The following is a 21,425-nucleotide window of genomic DNA, read 5'->3' on the forward strand; positions in this document are numbered from 1 at the left end:
CTCTGAGCTCCGCGGTTGTTTTGTCTAAATCCTCATGAATTCTCCTTCACATCTTTCTTTGACCTCATGACGTTTTCCATCCAGGTCAAGAGAAACTGTTTAGAGACGTAAAGAGGTAACTTTTGGATTTTTGGACTGCTGCCACGTCTCAAGAAACTCTGATTATCCAAACAGGTAAGGGAGAGGTAGGAGGAAATACAAACCCCTCTGATAGGCTGACAGCTACCACCTGTTGGACTGGGTTTGAGGTCACACTGGATTAATGTTTGACTTGGACTCCAGAGACATGAGTCATCAGTTCTCCTCTCCCAGTGCTTCCTCCACACATGAAGGTGGGACGTGTCTGTAAAGTGACCTGAAGTGAGTTCAGCAGGTGAGAAACCTTCCTAAAGGAATCTGTTAATGTTCGATCATCAGGATCACTTTGATCTCTCTGTGTTGTATAGTTGTTTACCTGGACGGTAGGATAATGTTTCAAAAGAAGGAATACAATTCTTGTTTCTCAAGGTGTTTCAACGGAAGTTTGTAATCTGAGTTCCCATTATCAGTGAAAGGTCAGTCAGTTAGATCAACTTGACTAAGGTTTTTTTCTTAAACTGTTAACACTCTTGGGTGTTCACAACACAACCATCTTAACAACCCTGACACACATTTGCTAGTGGAGTCCTGTTTGCTCAGCTCATGACTGCACCGTCCCAGAGGACAAAACCCATCCTAGATGAATCTGGCCTGTGTGTCTGATGGTGTAGTAACAGTGAAAATGCTATAATGTCCTGTAAAATGGATTTAATAGACTGGATATGAGTCACGACACGTTAGCTATCGTATGATTCTCCTGTTGTTCCTCAGAAAACATCCACAGACCTGTAATTAATCCTCAGATGTGCATTACGCAATCAAGCAATGTCATTTATACTCTCCTTTAGGTGGCTGTAAATATGTACAGCATGATTATTATTCTTTCATTACATGATTTAAAAAATGTACAAACTGTAGTCTGTTAACCAATATCTTTTGTATCTTGACAGAGGGGGCAGATGGCGCCGCCTGTCGTGGTCTTCTTGAGAACTTTGGAGGATTTAGGAGCCGAGGAGTTTGAGAAATTCAAGTGGTTATTGCAGAACCTCGAAGGCTTCCCAAAGTGTCAACTGGAGAATGCGGACCGGAAGGGCACAGTGGATCAGATGGTCCAGAAATACAGCATAAACACTGTTAACGTGATACAGAGAATTTTAAAGGAGATGAATAAGAATGATCTAGTGGAGAAATTATCAAAAAACGTGTCAGAACCTGAAGGTAGGTCAGAGTGGCATATTACACATTCGGTAGGTGGCGATCTCCAGTTGTCTGGTATCGCGAGGCCAGCTAATGATATGCATTGTTTCAATGACTGCCTTTATCCTTTCATTGATACAGTCATGTTACTAGACCCAAGTCTGGAGGACAGGGTTATCCAAACCACAGCCAAAGAATCAACAGATACAGAGAACAAACTGGACCGGTCTTTCCCGTCATGCCTTGATCAAACCACCCTGGAATGGCAAACCTTTGATGGCTCTCTCCCCAAAGGAGCAGTTTCAATCTACAATGAATATGTTGGACGCACCGACTACGTTTGCAAGTACAGAAGCATCGCTGGCTTCTACAACCCTGACGTGGGTCCTCACTGCCGCTACCCCTATGCAACGAAAGAGCATCTCGGCTCCCCGTTTGAGATCCTGGTGAACAAAGACAACTTTGAGTTTTTGGAATGGAAGGATGGCTCCTACGGCTCAGTGCCAGATAATGCAGTCAAGACCGTCTCGCACAGAAAGATATTTGTTGGGAAGAACAAGTATGGTCTTGGGAAGGTGGTTGTTGAAAAGAAGTCCTTCTACCTTCCCTGGAAAGGTTCTGAATATTGGTACAGAACCTACGAGGTCCTGACCGTTAACAAAGACATAATCAGCGAGCAGGTCTTTGATGTCAAGTACAAGACTGATGGGGTTAAGATCTTTAAGTATCCTCCAGAGACCATGAAAAAGACTACACTCATCAACAAGGACCGCCAGGAAGTGAAACAGACCGCTACCCTCTCAAAGACAAATGAAGAAGAGCAAAGGTGGGACACCAGCTTTTCCTTCACTGTGGGCGCCCAGACCAGCATCAAAGCCAGAATCCCCTTTCTTGCCTCTTCAAAAATCGAGATTCGCGTGGAAAAAAACCTCCAGTTCACCAAGGTGGCCACTTATAAAGAGTCAGAAAACTACACTGTTTCTGTTGAGCACAAAATCCCACCAAAGCACTCCTGTGTTGTCAGTATGGTGGGATATAAGTACGGGGCAGACATCCCTTACACTGCTCGCCTCAGCCGCACCTACAGAAATGGGGAGACCAAATGGACCTCCATCTCTGGGACCTACAAATGTGTCCAAGTTATGGAAGTTCAGGCCGTGGTGGATCCTTGTGAACCTCTGCCTAACGCCTAGCCCTTTGCCTAAAGGAATGATGGAAGAGGTTTCATGAGATACAGTGCCTGACATCATGTATGTTTAGTTGCGTACTTGCATCATTGTCCTGAAAATGTTAAATAATCTTCTTTCTTTCATATGCCTTTATATATTTTAGACAACAACACTACTTTAAAACATTTAAAACAAAGTCTGCAAACCAATGGATGACTTCACGAAGACTACATCCACTTCTTATATACAGTCCGTGGTTAGTCCCCATAGTAGCCATTTCACAGAGTGACCTCACTGTATAATAATCAAAGCCTTGTGAAACTTTCCAAACACAAAAAACAGACAGAGGTCATTCAGAGGATGAATGGCTTTCCAAGGTGTTTTAACAAAAGGGAGGTTTCTGAGCAGTTTCCAGAACAGAAGTGCTCACCATCCAATCTCTGAAAAATGAATTCCTACTGAAATGTCCTTCTAAGTTTTGGCGTTTTATTGTGGTATTTTGGAGGGATTTTAACCAGTTCTCGATTGGTACATTTTTTTTTCGAATTTAGCACCAAATCCTTGTAATAAATGTTATTAACACCAAAATTGCTGAATCCAATTTTTAGGAATAACAGAGCATGGAAATGGCCGTAATATACTTCCATGATAATAGTATGATGATACATAATTTTGTCTGATTCAGGACTAGAGGAACTTGACAGTGTTGAGCTTTAAATGTAATACACTGGGGACCCTGTTTCACTTATTGAGCATTGAACACTGTACATCTGACTATGTCTTTGAAAATGAAATGTCAAATGACGTTTTCGTTTTCAAATTATTAGAAAATTGCAATTTAATTTTTATCATGACTCAATATAATTTGCATGAATGGAAAATAAGTTTAATTTTTTTATTGCATTTAAATAAATAAAAAATGTAATTAACATTTGAATATGGTCCACTGCACTTCGGTGTTCAACTTTGAAAAATGTCAAACTGCTTTTTTATTTTGATTGCTTTTCATTTTTAGCTTAACTCAAATAACACATACATATGTGAAAAATGTTAATCCTATTGCAAACATTTTTTTTCCTTTCAAGTGTACATTATTGTTTAATGAAGTTCGCTTCAGGCTTTCATACTACACAGATCACAAACAAATTCAAGGTTGATGAGCATGGATGCCACTCTCGGGTAGAATGGATCAAACTAGGATTTAGTTCAGTTCAGTTCAGTTTATTTTGTATAGCCCAGAATCACAAATTACAAATTTGCCTCAGAGGGCTTTACAATCTGTGCACATGCGACATCCTCTGTCCTTCCCTCACATCGGCACAGGAAAAACTCCCCTAAAAACCCTTTAACAGGGAGAAAAAGGAACATCCTCTGTCCTGGACAGAATGCAATAGATGTCCTCACATCGGCACAGGAAAAACTCCCCTAAAAAACCCCTTTAACAGGGAGAAAAAAGGAAGAAACCTCTGGGAGAACGACAGAGGAGGGATCCTTCTCCCAGGATGGACAGAATGCAATAGATGTCATGTGTACAGAATGAGCAGCATAACAGAGATACAACACATTCAATGTATATGACATAAATGATTCATATAATAAGACTACTTATAATAACAGCAGCAATTATTACAGTAGAATTATAGCCATGAAAATAGGGATAGTAATGTGACTAATAATAATAATGGAAGTAGCAGTGGGTGTCAGTCGGCTCACAGCAGGAGGCACGACTACGGTCCAGGTACCACAACGATTCATGGAAACCTGCAGAACGAGAAAGCAAAAGGGCTTCAGGGTGGAAGTAAAGCTAAAATGCTTAATGGTACAGGTAATAGTAATAGTAATGTGACTACTTTTGGGAAGAACAAGTATGGTCTTGGAAAGGTGAGTGTTAAAGATAAGGCCTTCTTCCTTCCTTGGAAAGGTTCACAGTATTGGTACAAGTACTACCAGGTCCTGACCTTTAACAAAGACATATACGGTGAGGAAATGTCTGATGTCAAGTATAAGACTGATGGGGTTAAACCCATTGAGTATCCTCCAGAGACCATGCGCAAGTCTGCTATCACCAACAAGAGCTGCCAGACAGTGACAGGGACAGCTACCCTCTCAAAGACAATCCAAGTGGAGCAAAGGTGGGACATCAGCTTCTTCATGACATTAGGCATCAAGATCAGCATCACTGCTGGAATCCCCATAATTGTCTCCACAGGTATTGAGTTTAGCGCAGAGACAACCCTCCAGTTCACAAAGGGAACAACTTATATTGAGTCAACCACCCACACTGTTTCTGTTCAGGACAATGTCCCACCAAACCACTCCTGTAATGTCAGTATGGTGGGATATAAGTACGGGGCAGAGATCCCTTACACTGCTCGCCTCAGCCGAAACGACAGCAACAGGGAGACCACATGGACCTCCATCTCTGGGACTTAAATGGCAAAATGAGATTCAATTCCTGACATATTGTATGTTGGATACCTGTAACAATGTAATGAAACAAAAAATATACCTGCTTTTATGTTTTATATGCCTTTATACATTTTATTACAAAATAAAACTACTTCTTCAGCTTTTCAACAAATTTCCAAAACAACAAATGAAAGTTGTGAAAAATTTGAATTTCATTTTCCATTGTTACATATAAAATAAATTGACATGCAAACTATGTCTGTGTCACAATCACTCAAATATTCAATCAGCATACATATTACAGTTGTTGCAGCATGACAATGGCATAAAACAACTACTGATATATGGGCATACACTTTATCTCTTACTTCAGTTTTGTAAATGAAATATTCACAGACAAGAAACTTGAAGCCATAAAATCTGTTCAATGTGTACAATGTTTCTAAGAGTTTAACATAACGGTGCATTCAGTTAAGTGAAAGTGCACGAAATAATGAAAGTGAAATGATAAGAAGAAAAACCTAACAGTTGATGCAAATCATTTTTCCTTATGGTTGAATGGTACATTTGATTTATAGATTTGGAATATAACACCAAATTGTGCATACAAACTTTTACAGGGAATATTACAAATCATAATAATCTAAGTGGTCATAGTAAAAGTATAAAAAGATAAAGAAAGGTCAGTACAGACTTTGGACTATGTAAATGAATACATTATGCTAAGAATTTCTTTCAATCTTCCCATCTCACTCATGGAAAAAAAGCAAATAAGCATCATTATTAAAACACCACTATTCCTTAAATGCCATGTCCATGATGAAATAAAAGACTTCGATTTAATTTATTTCATGTATTTATCAATCCATTGTATGCTTCTTCTTCTACCGATTAGCTAACTTGAGATTCACCATCCTTGTTGTTTATGTCTCATATTTCCATTATCTATGACATTTTCTTCGCACTTTCCCTTAGCTCACAGACTGTATATAAGAAGCAGACGTAGTCATCGTGACGTCGCCCATTGGTTTGTGGACTGAAGACTCGAGTTCGGGGATTTTGCCGTTGCCATTTTGTTGTTTTTTGCAGCAAATGAACAGAAGTTACCAAATTTGGACTGAGGAGGAGTGACGTGTCACAGAAATTAGCATTTGTATTATTACATTTTTAGATTTAATTTGACTATTCAATTGAGATTTACAGACATTCGTTTATTATGAAGAGTCACGTGTATCATTATGAGCTCACTAAAACAATAGGGTGGGTTTTTGGCTGCTGAATTATAAATAAAACATATGAATTGTGGAACAAAAAGTTTGATATATATTAATTCATTTCGACTGATTGAATTTTGAAATGAGTAAATTAAATAACAAAAAATGCTTTATATAATATTGGGTCAATTAATTAAATGTAGTAGACCCGATCCTATAAATGACTGGGCCCCTAAAGAAAGGGCTCTCCCCTAATCTGCTACAATATACGATTAATAATTTTCATTATCAATTAATCATCTGATTATTTTATTTTAAAACATTTTTAATATTTTGTTCTATAAAATGTCTGTGAAAAATAATATCTTTTAATTGTATTACAACACCAAAAAGAATCACAACGATTCGTTTTTCAGACCTGGAGGGGCTCCTTTACATTCACAAACACTGACACCTTGTGGTGAACACGAGAACTGCAGGACCAGACTGTTCCACTCCACATTTAATATACCAACTAATATATATTGGTGAAAGATATTTAGGCATTAAATAAATACACATATCAGCTATAGAAGGAAGATGCAGTGAAACTTGCATAAATTATTAAAAAAAAGACACCTGATCAGGAAACAGTATTCCCTTCAGACATTTTATTAAAAACTTAAAACATCTTTCCTTTATTTGTTTTTCCATCTAAAATCTCTTACCAAAGTGTCTTTGTACCTAGGCATATGCTACATTATTAAACTGTTAAAAAGAAAAATACAACCGAACCAGTGAATCTACGTTATTGTACAAAGGAAATATTGATATTGATCAGTTTCATCCATCCATCCATCCATCTCCTTCCGCTTATCCGGGGCCGGGTCGCGGGGGCAGCAAGCTAAGGAGGGTCCTCCAGACGTCCTTCTCCCCAGCAACACTTTCCAGCTCCTCCTGGGGAACCCCGAGGCGTTCCCAGGCCAGACGAGATATATAATCTCTCCAGCGTGTTCTGGGTCTACCCCGGGGCCTCTTACCAGTTGGACGTGCCTGGAAAACCTCTAAAGGGAGGCGTCCAGGAGGCATCCTGATCAGATGCCCGAGCCACCTCAGCTGGCCCCTTTCGACGCGAAGGAGCAGCGGCTCTACTCCGAGCTCCCTCCGGATGTCTGAGCTCCTCACCCTATATCTGAGCCCAGCCACCCTACGAAGGAAGCTCATTTCGGCCGCTTGTATTCGCGATCTCATTCTTTCGATCACTACCCAAAGCTCATGACCATAGGTGAGGGTTGGAACGTAGATGGACTGGTAAATCGAGAGCTTTGCCTTTCGGCTCAGCTCCTTCTTTACATTACATTACATTACAGTCATTTAGCAGACGGTTTTATCCAAAGCGACTTACAGGAAGTGTATTCAACATAGGTATTCAAGAGAACTACTAGTCACCAGAAGTCATAAGTGCATCTCCTTTCTTAAACAAGCATCTTAAGTCATAAACCAGATCAAAAGTATAGTGCAGAGGCAAATTACTACGAAAACAATAATTGCAACAGACTAATACGAATATAACAAGTGCTACAAACCACGACGAATAGGATAAGTGCAGTAAACGAATACGAATTCAATAAGTGCAGCGGATTTGATACGAATACAGTAAGTGCAACAACTAACACGAATGCAATAAGTGCTACGAGGAAGGCTCAAGGTAGTACTTCTTGAAGAGGTGAGTTTTCAGCCTGCGCCGAAAGATGGGCAGCGACTCTGCTGTCCTGAGGTCAGTGGGGAGTTCATTCCACCACTGAGGGGCCAGGACAGAAAAAAGCTGTGACCGGGTGTATCGGCCGCAGGGACCTCTGAGCGACGGGGCAACCAATCGCCCCGAGGCAGCAGAGCGAAGTGGTCGGGCGGGGGTGTAGGGCTTGACCAAGGCCTGGAGATAGGAAGGAGCTGTTCCTTTCACTGCCCTGTAGGCTAGCACCAGAGTCTTAAACTGGATGCGAGCTCTTACAGGGAGCCAGTGTAGAGAACGGAGAAGGGAAGTTGTGTGGGAGAACTTGGGGCGATTGAACACCAGACAAGCTGCCGCTTTCTGGACAAGCTCCAGAGGTCTGATGACCGACGCCGGGGCTCCGGCAAGTAGTGAGTTGCAGTAGTCCAGGCGGGAGATGACCAGAGCCTGGATGAGCACCTGCGCCGTCTCCTCAGTGAGGAAGGGGCGAATCCTCCTGATGTTGTAGAGGAGGAATCTGCAGGAGCGTGTGACCGATGTAATGTTTGCTGAGAACGACAGTTGGTCATCCAGGGTCACACCCAGATTCCTCACAGTCCGAGTTGGTGTCACCACGGCATCATCAATGGTGATGGACAGGTCTCGGTGAGAGATGTGTTGATGAGGTGGGTGAGGAAAGGAAGGAGTTCAGTCGCAATAGACTGAAGAAGAGGGGAGGGGATCGGGTCAAGGGAGCACGTGGTGGGGCGGTTAGATGTAACAAGGTCGAGGACCTCGTTAGGGGAGAGGGGAGCAAAATAGGGTAAGATGGGGTGTGGAGAGGGAAGGGTGAGCTGAGGGGTAAGAGCTGTAGATGGTAGAGACGGAGAGGGTGGACAGGGAGAGGGGGGCTGAGAGAAGGAGGATCTGATATCGTTTACCTTCTTGTCAAAGAAGTTGGCGAAATCATCAGGGAGAAGGGAGGAAGTAGGAGGAGCGGGTGGGGGTTGGAGGAGTGAAGAGAAAGTTTCAAAGAGTTTTTTAGGATTGGAAGCAGAGGTTAGGATTTTAGAGCGGAAAAAAGCCGCTTTAGCAGTAGCTAGAGAGGAGGAAAAAGTGGAAAGGAGAGATTGGAAGTTAAGAAGGTCCTCCGGGAGTTTGCCTGTTCTCCATTTACGCTCAGCCGCTCTTAGGCTCCGTCTATCAGTACGCACTGAGTCCCACAGCCATGGGGCAGGAGGAGTTGGCTGTGCAGGCCTGGAGGTGAAGGGACAGAGGTTGTCCAAAGAGGAGGAAAGGGTGGAGAGGAGAAGATCAGTAGCAGTATCGGGGGATAGGAGAGAGAAGGATTCAGGGTCAGGGAGGGCAGAGGTAACGGAAGAGGAAAGATCAGCGGGGGAGAGGGAGCGGAGGTGACTACGGGTAGAAACCATGTGGGTAGGTGGAGGAAGTAAGGGGGGAGAGGAGGGGAGAGGGAGTAGGACATGAAGTAGTGGTCCGAGAGCTGGAGGGGAGTGACAGAGAGGTTAGCAGTAGAACAGTGTCTAGTGAAGATAAGATCCAGCTGGTTGCCGGCCTTGTGGGTAGGAGGAGAGGAAGAGCGATAGAGGTCAAAGGAGGAGAGGAAGGAAAGCAGTGGTTCTAACTTATCAGTCTGGATGTTGAAGTCGCCGAGCATGATGAAATCCTGTCCATGAAAATCACAAACAGGATTGGTGACAATGGGCAGCCCTGGCGGAGGCCAACACGCACTGGGAACAAGCTCGACTTTGTGCCGAGTATCAGGACACAGCTCTCACTTTGGTCATACAAGGACCGAATGGCTCGTAGTAACGAACCAGGTACCCTATATTCCAGCAGTACCCCCCACAGGACTCCCTGAGGGACACGGTCGAAGGCCTTCTCCAAGTCCACAAAACACATGTAGACTGGATGAGCAAACTCCCATGCACCCTCCAACAGACCTGCAAGGGTAAAGAGTTGGTCCGCTGTTCCACGTCCAGGACGGAATCCGCATTGCTCCTCCTGAATCCGAGGTTCGACAATCGGACGGAGCCTCCTTTCCAGCACCCTGGAGTAAACTTTCCCGGGGAGGCTGAGCAGTGTGATACCCCTATAATTGGAGCACACTCTCCGGTCCCCCTTTTTGAAAATGGGAACCACCACCCCGGTCTGCCACTCCACAGGCACTGTACCCGACTTCCACGCGACAGTGAAGAGACGTGTCAACCAAGACAGCCCAACAACACTCGGGTTCAGATCGGGCAGGCCGTTCCTCCCAATCACACCCCTCCAGGTTTCTCCATCGTTACCCACGTGAGCGTTGAAGTCTCCCAGAAGAACTATGGAGTCCCCAGTCGGCGCCCTTTCCAGAACACCACCCAAGGACTCCAAGAAGGCCGCGTACTCCAGGAGTTTGGTTCCAGAACCGGTGCTATGCGTGGAGGTGAGAACGTTCCACCTCCCCCAGCTCCCGGTTCCTTCCCCGCCAGAGGTGACATGCCGTTTGGTGCATAGGCACAAACAACAGTCAGAGACTTTCCTCCTGCGATTCCCAGTCGCAGAGAGGCGACCCTCTCGTTCTCCGGGGAGAACTCCAGAACAGCGGCGCTCAGCCGGGGTCAGTTTCTACTGAATCAGTGTTGATGGATCAGTGTGACAGCAGCAGGAAGGAAGGAGCTCCGGTTTCTCTCAGCCTGTCACTGAAGCAGCTCTTCATAAAGCCTGCATGTTATATCATAATAATGATCATGTGGTCACGCCTTAGTTGCGCTTTTTGTAGTTCTTCTTCGTTGTAGTTCCACGTTGGCAGACCTACGTCAGTGACGTCCGCCTACGCATCATAGTTACATAGTTTAGTGAAGGAGGAGTCGGATGATTCGCTCTGAGCTCCGCAGATGTTTTGTCTAAATCCTCATGAATTCTCCTTCACATCTTTCATTGACCTCATGACGTTTTCCATCCAGGTCAAGAGAAACTGTTTAGAGACGTAAAGAGGTAACTTTTGGACTTTTGGACTGCTGCCACGTCTCAAGAAACTCTGATTATCCAAACAGGTAAGGGAGAGGTAGGAGGAAATACAAACACCTCAGCTACCTGACAGCTCCAACCTGTTGGACTGGTTTATGACGTCACACTGGATTTGTTTTTGACTTGGATTCCAGAGACATGAGCAGCTTCTCCTCTCCCAGTGTTTCCTCCACACATGAAGGTGGGACGTGTCTGTAAAGTGACCTGAAGTGAGTTCAGCAGGTGAGAATCCTTCCTGAGGAATCTGTTCATGTTTGATCATCAGGATCACTTTGATCTCTCTGTGTTGTTTCTCTGTTTAACTGGATCGTAGTGTAGCGTATCCCTCCGAAAGATGATCTGACACTTGACTGATGATTTTAAATTTATTCACAAATTCCAAAACCAACTTAAGAGCTGGGTTCAAAGACACAAATCATAAATTATATGTTAGCTTCCTTCTTGTTAGCATTACCATAGCCAATAGACATAGATCCAACATTACGATAATTTTAACTTTTATCACCCATGTTATTATTTTAAGAACTTATCTTGGACCAAGTTTTCTACAAGCCCTTACTAATACAACTAACTTAATACTTTTAAAACTTAAGTAACATGTTGAATACAGGACTTTTATTTGCAATGACGACTTTAAAATTGTGCTATTGCTACTTCAAGGGAAGACACTACAGGTGCATAGGGTGACTAATAGATATCATCATGAAACTTCACCAGTTCATTACTGACATTGAGACAATTATTTTTTATAATACAAAATATGATGGTAAATATGCAAATTAGGCATTTTCTTTTCAAATATTTGATAATTTGCTTACTTTTTCAGAATATAAATCTGACCATTTGATAAAGCCATGTTAAAAAATCTTGTTTCATTTTGTTAAAATATTAGAGTCAAAGGTTTTCCAGAGGGAAGTTTGGATATCTCTTTGTATCACTCATCAGAAAATATTGTCAACAGACATAAAAAAAAAAAAGTATGAATACACAGGACACAGTATAAATACACAGAACACAGTATGAATACACAGAACATAGTATAAATACACAGAACACAGTATAAATACACAGAGCACAGTATGAATACACAGAGAACACAGTATAAATATACAGGACAAAGTATAAATACACAGTATGAATACACAGAACACAGTATAAATACACATAACACAGTATAAATACACAGAGAACACAGTATAAATACACAGAACACAGTATAAATACACAGGACACAGTATAAATACACAGAGCACAGTATAAATACACAGAGCACAGTATAAACACAAAGAACACAGTATAAATACACAGAACACAGTATAAATACACAGAACACAGTATAAATACACAGAACACAGTATAAATACTCTGTGCAGGTTGTTAAACAGGTAACAGGCTGTAGAGAGAAATACATTTCTACTGTTTCATTATTAATATTAGTACAGTGATGATTACTTTGTGTCTTTATTAATATTAGTACAGTGATGATTACTTTGTGTCTTTATTAATATTAGTACAGTGATGATTACTTTGTGTCTTTATTAATATTAGTACAGTGATGATTACTTTGTTTCATTATTAATGCTAATACATTAAATGTCACTTTCTCCATACTTTTAACTGTAACCGTTGGCATAGTGCCACTTCCTTTTTAAGCTCGCGGAGCCGCCTTTAAAATAAAAGCATCTTATCTTAAAACAGAAAACAAGACAGATTTAACTTCAGGCTGGCAAAAACATGAAACAAAGGCAACACAACTGATTGTCAAACATGGATATTTCCTGTCTGAAGCCAAAACACAAATTGTGTTAGTTACATGTAGAATAATGTTTCAAAAGATCTGTTTGTAATATGCTGTAGAATTGATGATTTTTTGGAAATGATTTTTCAAAATGATGATTTTTTAGAAATATGAGCTGATGTGTCTCAAGTAGTTTCAACTCAGGTTGGATCAACTTGACCAAGTTTTTTTTTTTTAAACTGTTAACACTCTTGGGTGTTCACAACACAACCATCTTAACAACCCTGACACACATTTGCTTTCACTAGTGGAGTCCTGTTTGCTCAGCTCATGACTGCACCGTCCCAGAGGACAAAACCCATCCTAGATGAATCTGGCCTGTGTGTCTGATGGTGTAGTAACAGTGAAAATGCTATAATGTCCTGTAAAATGGATTTAATAGACTGGATATGAGTCACGACACGTTAGCTATCGTATGATTCTCCTGTTGTTCCTCAGAAAACATCCACAGACCTGTAATTAATCCTCAGATGTGCATTACGCAATCAAGCAATGTCATTTATACTCTCCTTTAGGTGGCTGTAAATATGTACAGCATGATTATTATTCTTTCATTACATGATTTAAAAAATGTACAAACTGTAGTCTGTTAACCAATATCTTTTGTATCTTGACAGAGGGGGCAGATGGCGCCGCCTGTCGTGGTCTTCTTGAGAACTTTGGAGGATTTAGGAGCCGAGGAGTTTGAAAAATTCAAGTGGTTTTTGCAGCACCTCGAAGGCTTCCCAGTGATCCCAAAGTGTCAACTGGAGAATGCGGACCGGAAGGGCACAGTGGATCAGATGGTCCAGAAATACAGCATGAACACTGTTAACGTGATACAGAGAATTTTAAAGGAGATGAATAAGAATGATCTAGTGGAGAAATTATCAAAAAACGTGTCAGAACCTGAAGGTAGGTCGGAGTGGCATATTACACATTCGGTAGATGGCGATCTCCAGTTATCTGGTATCGCGAGGCCAGCTAATGATATGCATTGTTTCAATGACACAGTCATGTTACTAGACCCAAGTCTGGAGGACAGGGTTACCCAAACCACAGCCAAAGAATCAACAGATACAGAGAACAAATTAGACCGGTCTTCCTCGTCATGCCTTGATCAAACCACCCTGGAATGGCAAACCTTTGATGGCTCTCTCCCCAAAGGAGCAGTTTCCATCTACAATGAATATGTTAAACGCACCGACTACGTTTGCAAGTACAGAAGCATCGCTGGCTTCTACAACCCTGACATGGGTCCTCACTGCCGCTACCCCTATGCAACGAAAGAGCATCTCGGCTCCCCGTTTGAGATCCTGGTGAACAAAGACAACTTTGAGTTTTTGGAATGGAAGGATGGCTCCTACGGTTCAGTGCCAGAGAATGCAGTCAAGACCGACTCGGACCAAGACATATATGTTGGGAAGAACAAGTATGGTCTTGGGAAGGTGGATGTTGAAGAGAAGTCCTTCTACCTTCCCTGTAAAGGTTCTGAGCAGTGGTACAAGCACTACCAGGTCCTGACCGTTAACAAAGACATAATCAGCGAGCACGTCTCTGATGTCAAGTACAAGACTGATGGGGTTAAGATCTTTAAGTATCCTCCAGAGACCATGAACAAGACTACACTCATCAACAAGGACCGCCAGGAAGTGACAGAGACCACTACCCTCTCAAAGACAAATGAAGAAGAGCAAAGGTGGGACACCAGCTTTTCCTTCACTGTGGGCGTCCAGACCAGCATCACTGCCAGAATCCCCTTTCTTGCCTCTTCAGAAATCGAGATTCGCGCGGAAACAACCCTCCAGTTCACCAAGGGGACAACTTATAAAGAGTCAGAAAACTACACTGTTTCTGTTGAGCACAAAATCCCACCAAAGCACTCCTGTGTTGTCAGTATGGTGGGATATAAGTACAAGGCAGACATCCCTTACACTGCTCGCCTCAGCCGCACCTACAGAAATGGGGAGACCAAATGGACCTCCATCTCTGGGACCTACAAATGTGTCCAAGTTATGGAAGTTCAGGCCGTGGTGGATCCTTGTAAACCTCTGCCTGAGGCCTAGCCCAAAGGATCCCAGAGCCTCCTCTTCCACCTAAAACACAATTGACTGTCTTGGATGCCAGCACACCGGACACAGTGACGTAGCCAATCATCTCACTCATTTTGTGTGGCTGGGGAGAGAAAGGAGGGTAGCAACCCAAGTTTCTCAAACTGCAAAACTGTCATACAGAAATGAGTGTGGTAGGAGGCAGAATCATATGTGTACGGACGAGGCTATCTAAGTACCTGAGGTCTGTGTTCCACCTCATCCAGAGATATGGCTTGTTGATGAAATACCATATTAAACATTCGCTAGCTTGCTACAACACAGAGTTGCTTACAGCTCACAAAAACAGCTAATGCTTTAACTTATCGATTAATGATGTGCATATGTAAACCATTTTGGGTAGTATGTATTGATGTCTCGATAAATGGTAAATACTTAAATGGCCATAGGAATGGCCAAATTGTGGGGCAATTTATTATTTCATTCTCTATGTAAAGACATTTGGTGGCAGGGAAATTTATTATTTGATTCTCTATGTAACTTGTATCCATACCATACTATCATTCAATACATTTCTTAAAGACATTTGAGAGTTTTCTCATCACGGTTATTTCTCACAGGGAAATTAATACATTTAATTTCCACCACAAGATACAGTACCTGACATCATGTATGTTTAGTTGCGTACTTGTATCATTGTGCTGAAAAATTTAAATAATCTTCTTTCTTTCATATGCCTTCATATATTTTACACAATAATACTACTTAACTACATTTACGTTGTTTTTTTAAACAAATACTTTTCAACCCAAAAATAAAAATGCAACATTTTTTTCCATTTCCAAATAAAAGTCATTTAGCGTCTCTTTTTAGACAGAATCCCTTCATTTGTTAAGAACAGGCTTTTTTTCTGAAATATCTGCAGGACAGTATTGTTGGCTTTCCGAGGCTTCTTAAATTAATAGAGTAATGTCTTTAATTGGTAATTATTATGATCATTTACACACAAGCAAATGCTTCTTAACCTTTTTCTGTCTAAAACAAATAAAAATGACATTCATAATGAAATGAAACATGCTGGCCGTTATGAAATCAAACTCTATGTGAAAGAAGGGCTTGCAGCAGCAGCAGCTGTATGTGTGGACACTACTCACGTGAGAAACCCAGCAGTTCAACGAGGCAGCCGTCACGCACTGCTCACACAGTCAATGTGGTGCGGGCCTAATCCAATCCACCATCAGGACACATGAAGGAAGGAAACAGAACAAGATTGAAGATAAAAGTAAACGTCCCCCTCCCTCTCCCCCCTCATTTCTTCATCAGTCCTGCAGTACAAGCCTCTTTACCACAGTCACTGACAGATCCAAGGTTCTAATGTGCCTCATAGACTGTAAATAAAAAGTGGACGTAGCCATCGTGACGTCACCCTTTGCTTTGTGGACTGCTGTTCTGAAGCCTTGAGTTCGGGGATTTCGCCTTCGCCATCTTGAATTATTTCTCATAGACTCCCATTAAATCAGACTTCTTTTTGCTACCAGAGGAGTCGCCCCCTGCTGGTCAGTAGAGAGAATTCAAGATAAGACACTTACGCATCGGCTTCACTCGGCATAATGGGAGGATGCCTCCAGGCCTCATGTCTTAGTTCTCTAACATCTGTTTCCTGGAACACTGTCACCCTTTGCTCACCTGTCTGACCCTCTGCTGGATCACAACACTTTTGACTGTTTTAGCAATTTACCCATAAATCCACTGAACTGATCTGCCTGATGGCTCCAACAAACACAGGGCTTTCAACTACAAGACCGGTGTTGGTCATCACATTGTGGTTTCGTTGTTGTAGTTTTGTTGCCTAAACTTTACATAGTTATTTTAAGCCCAACCATGATGTTTTTCTTAAATCTAATTATGTTATTTGATTGCCTTAACCAAACTTTTGTTCTGTACACGGACTATTTCACGAAGTGATATGTGTGTTGGCCTCAATCACAGATAAGGAAAAGGGGGAATTCATAACTCATGTTGTGATACCTCACTTGAGAGGGAGCAGGGATGTAAATGGTTGCTTTTTGTCTGGGGTCCCTAATACATTAGTATTTAAAATGATTTAAAAAGCTCTAATAAAAACAGAAACAGAAAATGAGGATTTGATGTCATTAGAAACAAATTGATTCACAAAGTAATGAAAAATTGGAATGATATGATAGAATTAGGCACCTGTGACATATGAGTTTGTAGGATGAGGGTTAAACACAATCATATTACACAATGTCCATAACACGTTCAACAGGTAGCACTGCATTGTGTATCAATATATATCTGTATCTCTTTGCAATATCTTTTGTTTATTTAGCATGAAACAAAATTACAGTTGAATAAAAAGGTCTTTTCTTTATTGCAGGGATTGTGCCACCTTACTGAGATAATTATTTCAAGTGCACAAAATAACCTCCAGCTATGTGAATGAAAACGTTCTATGAGTCTACACTTAATTTACAAGCCCACTTTATGATAATCCCTTGCAGTTATTTGCCTGCAGTACAAATGAAAATGACTCTACTTCTCACTTGAAGTATTTTCAATAAACATAAACGTGAGTTAATTTTCTCATTCTCTAGTTTCAAGTCTTACATTTTTTTTTAGAATTTAGCACCAAATCCTTGTAATAAATGGTATCAACACCAAGATTGCTGAATCCAATTTCTAGGAATAACAGAGCATGGAAATGGCCGTAATATACTTCCATGATAATAGTATGATGATTCATAATTATGTTTTATATGCCTTTATACATTTTATTAGAAAATAAAACTACTTCAGCTTTTCAACAAATTTCCAAAACAACAAATGAAAGTTGTGAAAAATTTGATTTTGATTTTCCATTGTTACATATAAAATAAATTGACATGCAAACTATATCTGTGTCACAATCACTCAAATATTCAATCAGCATACATATTACAGTTGTTGCAGCATGACAATGGCATAAAACAACTACTGATATATGGGCATACACTTTATCTCTTACTTCAGTTTTGTAAATGAAATATTCACAGACAAGAAACTTGAAGCCATAAAATCTGTTCAATGCGTACAATGTTTCTAAGAGTTTAACATAACGGTGCATTCAGTTAAGTGAAAGTGCACGAAATAATGAAAGTGAAATGATAAGAAGAAAAACCTAACAGTTGATGCAGATCATTTTTCCTTATGGTTGAATGGTACATTTCATTTATAGATTTGGAATATAACACCAAATTGTGCATACAAACTTTTACAGGGAATATTACAAATCATAATAATCTAAGTGGTCATAGTAAAAGTATAAAAAGATAAAGAAAGGTCAGTACAGACTTTGGACTATGTAAATGAATAAATTATGCTAAGAATTTCTTTCAATCTTCCCATCTCACTCATGGAAAAAAAGCAAATAAACATCATCATTAAAACACCACTATTCCTTAAATGCCATGTCCATGATGAAATAAAAGACTTCGATTTAATTTATTTCATGTATTTATCAATCCATTGTATGCTTCTTCTTCTACCGATTAGCTAACTTGAGCTTCACCATCCTTGTTGTTTATGTCTCATATTTCCATTATCTATGACATTTTCTTCGCACTTTCCCTTAGCTCACAGACTCTATATAAGAAGCAGACGTAGTCATCGTGACGTCGCCCATTGGTTTGTGGACTGAAGACTCGAGTTCGAGGATTTTGCCGTTGCCATTTTGTTGTTTTTTGCAGCAAATGAACAGAAGTTACCAAATTTGGACTGAGGAGGAGTGACGTAGTGTCACAGAAATTAGCATTTGTATTATTACATTTTTAGATTTAATTTGACTATTCAATTGAGATTTACAGACATTCGTTTATTATGAAGAGTCACGTGTATCATTATGAGCTCACTAAAACAATAGGGTGGGTTTCTGGCTGCTGAATTATAAATAAAATATATGAATTGTGGAACAAAAAGTTTGATATATATTAATTCATTTCAATTGATTGAATTTTGAAATGAGTGAATTAAATAACAAAAAATGCTTAGCACTGGTTCTGGAACCAAACTCCTGGAGAGGGGTTGGACTTTTTCCTTTTCCGGAGTTGCCCAGGGTGAGAGGCGCCGGGCGGGTGTGGGGATACTCACAAGCCCCCGGCTGAGCGCCGCTGTTCTGGAGTTCTCCCCGGAGAACGAGAGGGTCGCCTCTCTGCGACTGGGAATCGCAGGAGGAAAGTCTCTGACTGTCGTTTGTGCCTAAGCACCAATCGGCAGTTCGGAGTACGCGGCCTTCTTGGAGTCCTTGGGTGGTGTTCTGGAAAGGGCGCCGACTGTGGACTCCATAGTTCTTCTGGGAGACTTCAACGCTCACGTGGGTAACGATGGAGAAACCTGGAGGGGTGTGATTGGGAGGAACGGCCTGCCCGATCTGAACCCGAGTGGTGCTTTGTTGTTGGACTTCTGTGCTAGTCATGGACTGTCCATAGCAAACACCATGTTTGAGCATAGGGAGGTTCATAAGTGTACTTGGTACCAGAACACCCTAGGCAAAAGGTCTATGATCGACTTTGTAGTTGTGTCATCAGACCTGCGGCCGTATGTCTTGATCCAGTTGACACTTTGGGATCACTGGGAAGCCTTCGAGGTGCTGCAAAAACCACTTGAATTCTTCAAACTCCTCGGCTCCTAAATCCTCCAAAGTTCTCTTGAAGACCACGACAGGTGGCGCCATCTGCCCCCTCTGTCAAGATACAAAAGATATTGGTTAACAGACTACAGTTTGTACATTTTTTAAATCATGTAATGAAAGAATAATAATCATGCTGTACATATTTACAGCCACCTGAAGGAGAGTATAAATGACATTGCTTGATTGCGTAATGCACATCTGAGGATTAATTACAGGTCTGTGGATGTTTTCTGAGGAACAACAGGAGAATCATACGATAGCTAACGTGTCGTGACTCATATCCAGTCTATTAAATCCATTTTACAGGACATTATAGCATTTTCACTGTTACTACACCATCAGACACACAGGCCAGATTCATCTAGGATGGGTTTTGTCCTCTGGGACGGTGCAGTCATGAGCTGAGCAAACAGGACTCCACTAGTGAAAGCAAATGTGTGTCAGGGTTGTTAAGATGGTTGTGTTGTGAACACCCAAGAGTGTTAACAGTTTAAGAAAAAAACCTTAGTCAAGTTGATCCAACCTGAGTTGAAACTACTTGAGACACATAAGCTCATATTTCTAAAAAATCATCGTTCTTCATCTTAGAAAGGAATTCTACAGCATATTACAAACAGATCTTTTGAAACATTATTCTACGTGTAACTAACACAATTTGTGTTTTGGCTTTAGACAGGAAATATCCATGTTTGACAATCAGTTGTGTTGCCTTTGTTGCATGTTTTTACCAGCCTGAAGTTAAATCTGTCTTGTTTTCTGTTTTAAGATAAGATGCTTTTATTTTGAAGGCGGCTCTGTGAGCTTAAAAAGGAAGTGGCACTATGCCAACGGTTACAGTTAAAAGTATGGAGAAAGTGACATTTAATGTATTAGCATTAATAATGAAACAAAGTAATCATCACTGTACTAATATTAATAATGACACAAAGTAATCATCACTGTACTAATATTAATAATGACACAAAGTAATCATCACTGTACTAATATTAATAAAGACACAAAGTAATCATCACTGTACTAATATTAATAATGACACAAAGTAATCATCACTGTACTAATATTAATAATGACACAAAGTAATCATCACTGTACTAATATTAATAATGACACAAAGTAATCATCACTGTACTAATATTAATAATGACACAAAGTAATCATCACTGTACTAATATTAATAATGAAACAAAGTAATCATCACTGTACTAATATTAATAATGACACAAAGTAATCATCACTGTACTAATATTAATAAAGACACACAGTAATCATCACTGCAGTAGACATATATAGACATATATTCTGGATTATTTAATCATGACATCACAATCCGAACATCCAAACACACAGACATTGACTGAGGGAGGAGGAGTTAACAGAGTGTGTATGTGGCTGTTCAGAGTCCCGTTACAGAGCAGCAGTGAGTAACCCTAAAGCACGATGTGAGTCGTGTTGTGTCATAATGTTCACATTGTTTACTTTCACTATGTAGTCTGATGTATATTTATATATTTTTGCTGCAGGTTCGTTGTAGTTCTGCTGTGTTCGAAAGTGAAACTAACTCTTTATTAATGGCGGTGTCGCGTTCAAGCCTTCAGTGCCCTAATCAGCTGATTATTGTTTCCATGTTGTCTGCAGAATGTAGACAAAGTTTACTGTTTTTATTCTGTGTTGTTTGTTTACTGTTCATCTGTACTGACATGCAAAGCTGCACTGTAGAATTGTAATGTAAATCAACCTGTTCAACCATTATGTAGAGGTTTACTCTGCTAAGTATTCCTGTGTATCTGTTTCAGAAGCACACACACTAGTTTGACTACAGTCAATAAATCCACCTAAAGAAACATCTTCCCCTGGTGGCCACAACGTTTACAGCACCAGGAACAAACTACACAGTCCTGTTTAGTCATTTTAACATTCATAATTAATAAGTGAGACGAAGGCATTCCGCCGGTAGAAAATGGTCCTGTGCTTATGAGCAGGACACAGAACACAGTATAAATACACAGAACACAGTATAAATACACAGAACACAGTATAAATACACAGAACACAGTATAAATACACAGAACACAGTATAAATACACAGAACACAGTATGAATACACAGAACACAGTATAAATACA

General features: G+C 40.7%; 3 protein-coding genes across 3 annotated transcripts; all 3 read left to right on the plus strand.

The window, feature by feature from the left end:
• The first annotated feature begins 1,050 nt into the window (after positions 1-1,050).
• On the plus strand, positions 1,051-3,375 carry LOC129101688 (natterin-3-like). Its single transcript, XM_054611591.1, has 2 exons — positions 1,051-1,296; positions 1,417-3,375. The coding sequence occupies exons 1-2, from the start codon at positions 1,185-1,187 to the stop codon at positions 2,466-2,468; spliced, it is 1,164 nt and encodes a 387-aa protein (XP_054467566.1). The 5' UTR covers positions 1,051-1,184; the 3' UTR covers positions 2,469-3,375.
• A 740-nt stretch (positions 3,376-4,115) lies between these two features.
• Positions 4,116-4,884, plus strand: LOC129101815 (natterin-3-like). The gene has a single exon (XM_054611748.1). The coding sequence runs from the start codon at positions 4,254-4,256 to the stop codon at positions 4,875-4,877; it is 624 nt and encodes a 207-aa protein (XP_054467723.1). The 5' UTR covers positions 4,116-4,253; the 3' UTR covers positions 4,878-4,884.
• Positions 4,885-13,289: 8,405 nt separating this feature from the next.
• Positions 13,290-15,069, plus strand: LOC129101091 (natterin-3-like). Its single transcript, XM_054610719.1, has 2 exons — positions 13,290-13,479; positions 13,579-15,069. Exons 1-2 carry the CDS (start codon positions 13,368-13,370, stop codon positions 14,628-14,630), a joined length of 1,164 nt encoding a protein of 387 aa, XP_054466694.1. The 5' UTR covers positions 13,290-13,367; the 3' UTR covers positions 14,631-15,069.
• Positions 15,070-21,425: the final 6,356 nt, after the last annotated feature.

The sequence above is a fragment of the Anoplopoma fimbria genome, chromosome 13 (genome assembly GCF_027596085.1).
Source record: "Anoplopoma fimbria isolate UVic2021 breed Golden Eagle Sablefish chromosome 13, Afim_UVic_2022, whole genome shotgun sequence".
NCBI classification, from domain to species: Eukaryota; Metazoa; Chordata; class Actinopteri; order Perciformes; family Anoplopomatidae; genus Anoplopoma; species Anoplopoma fimbria.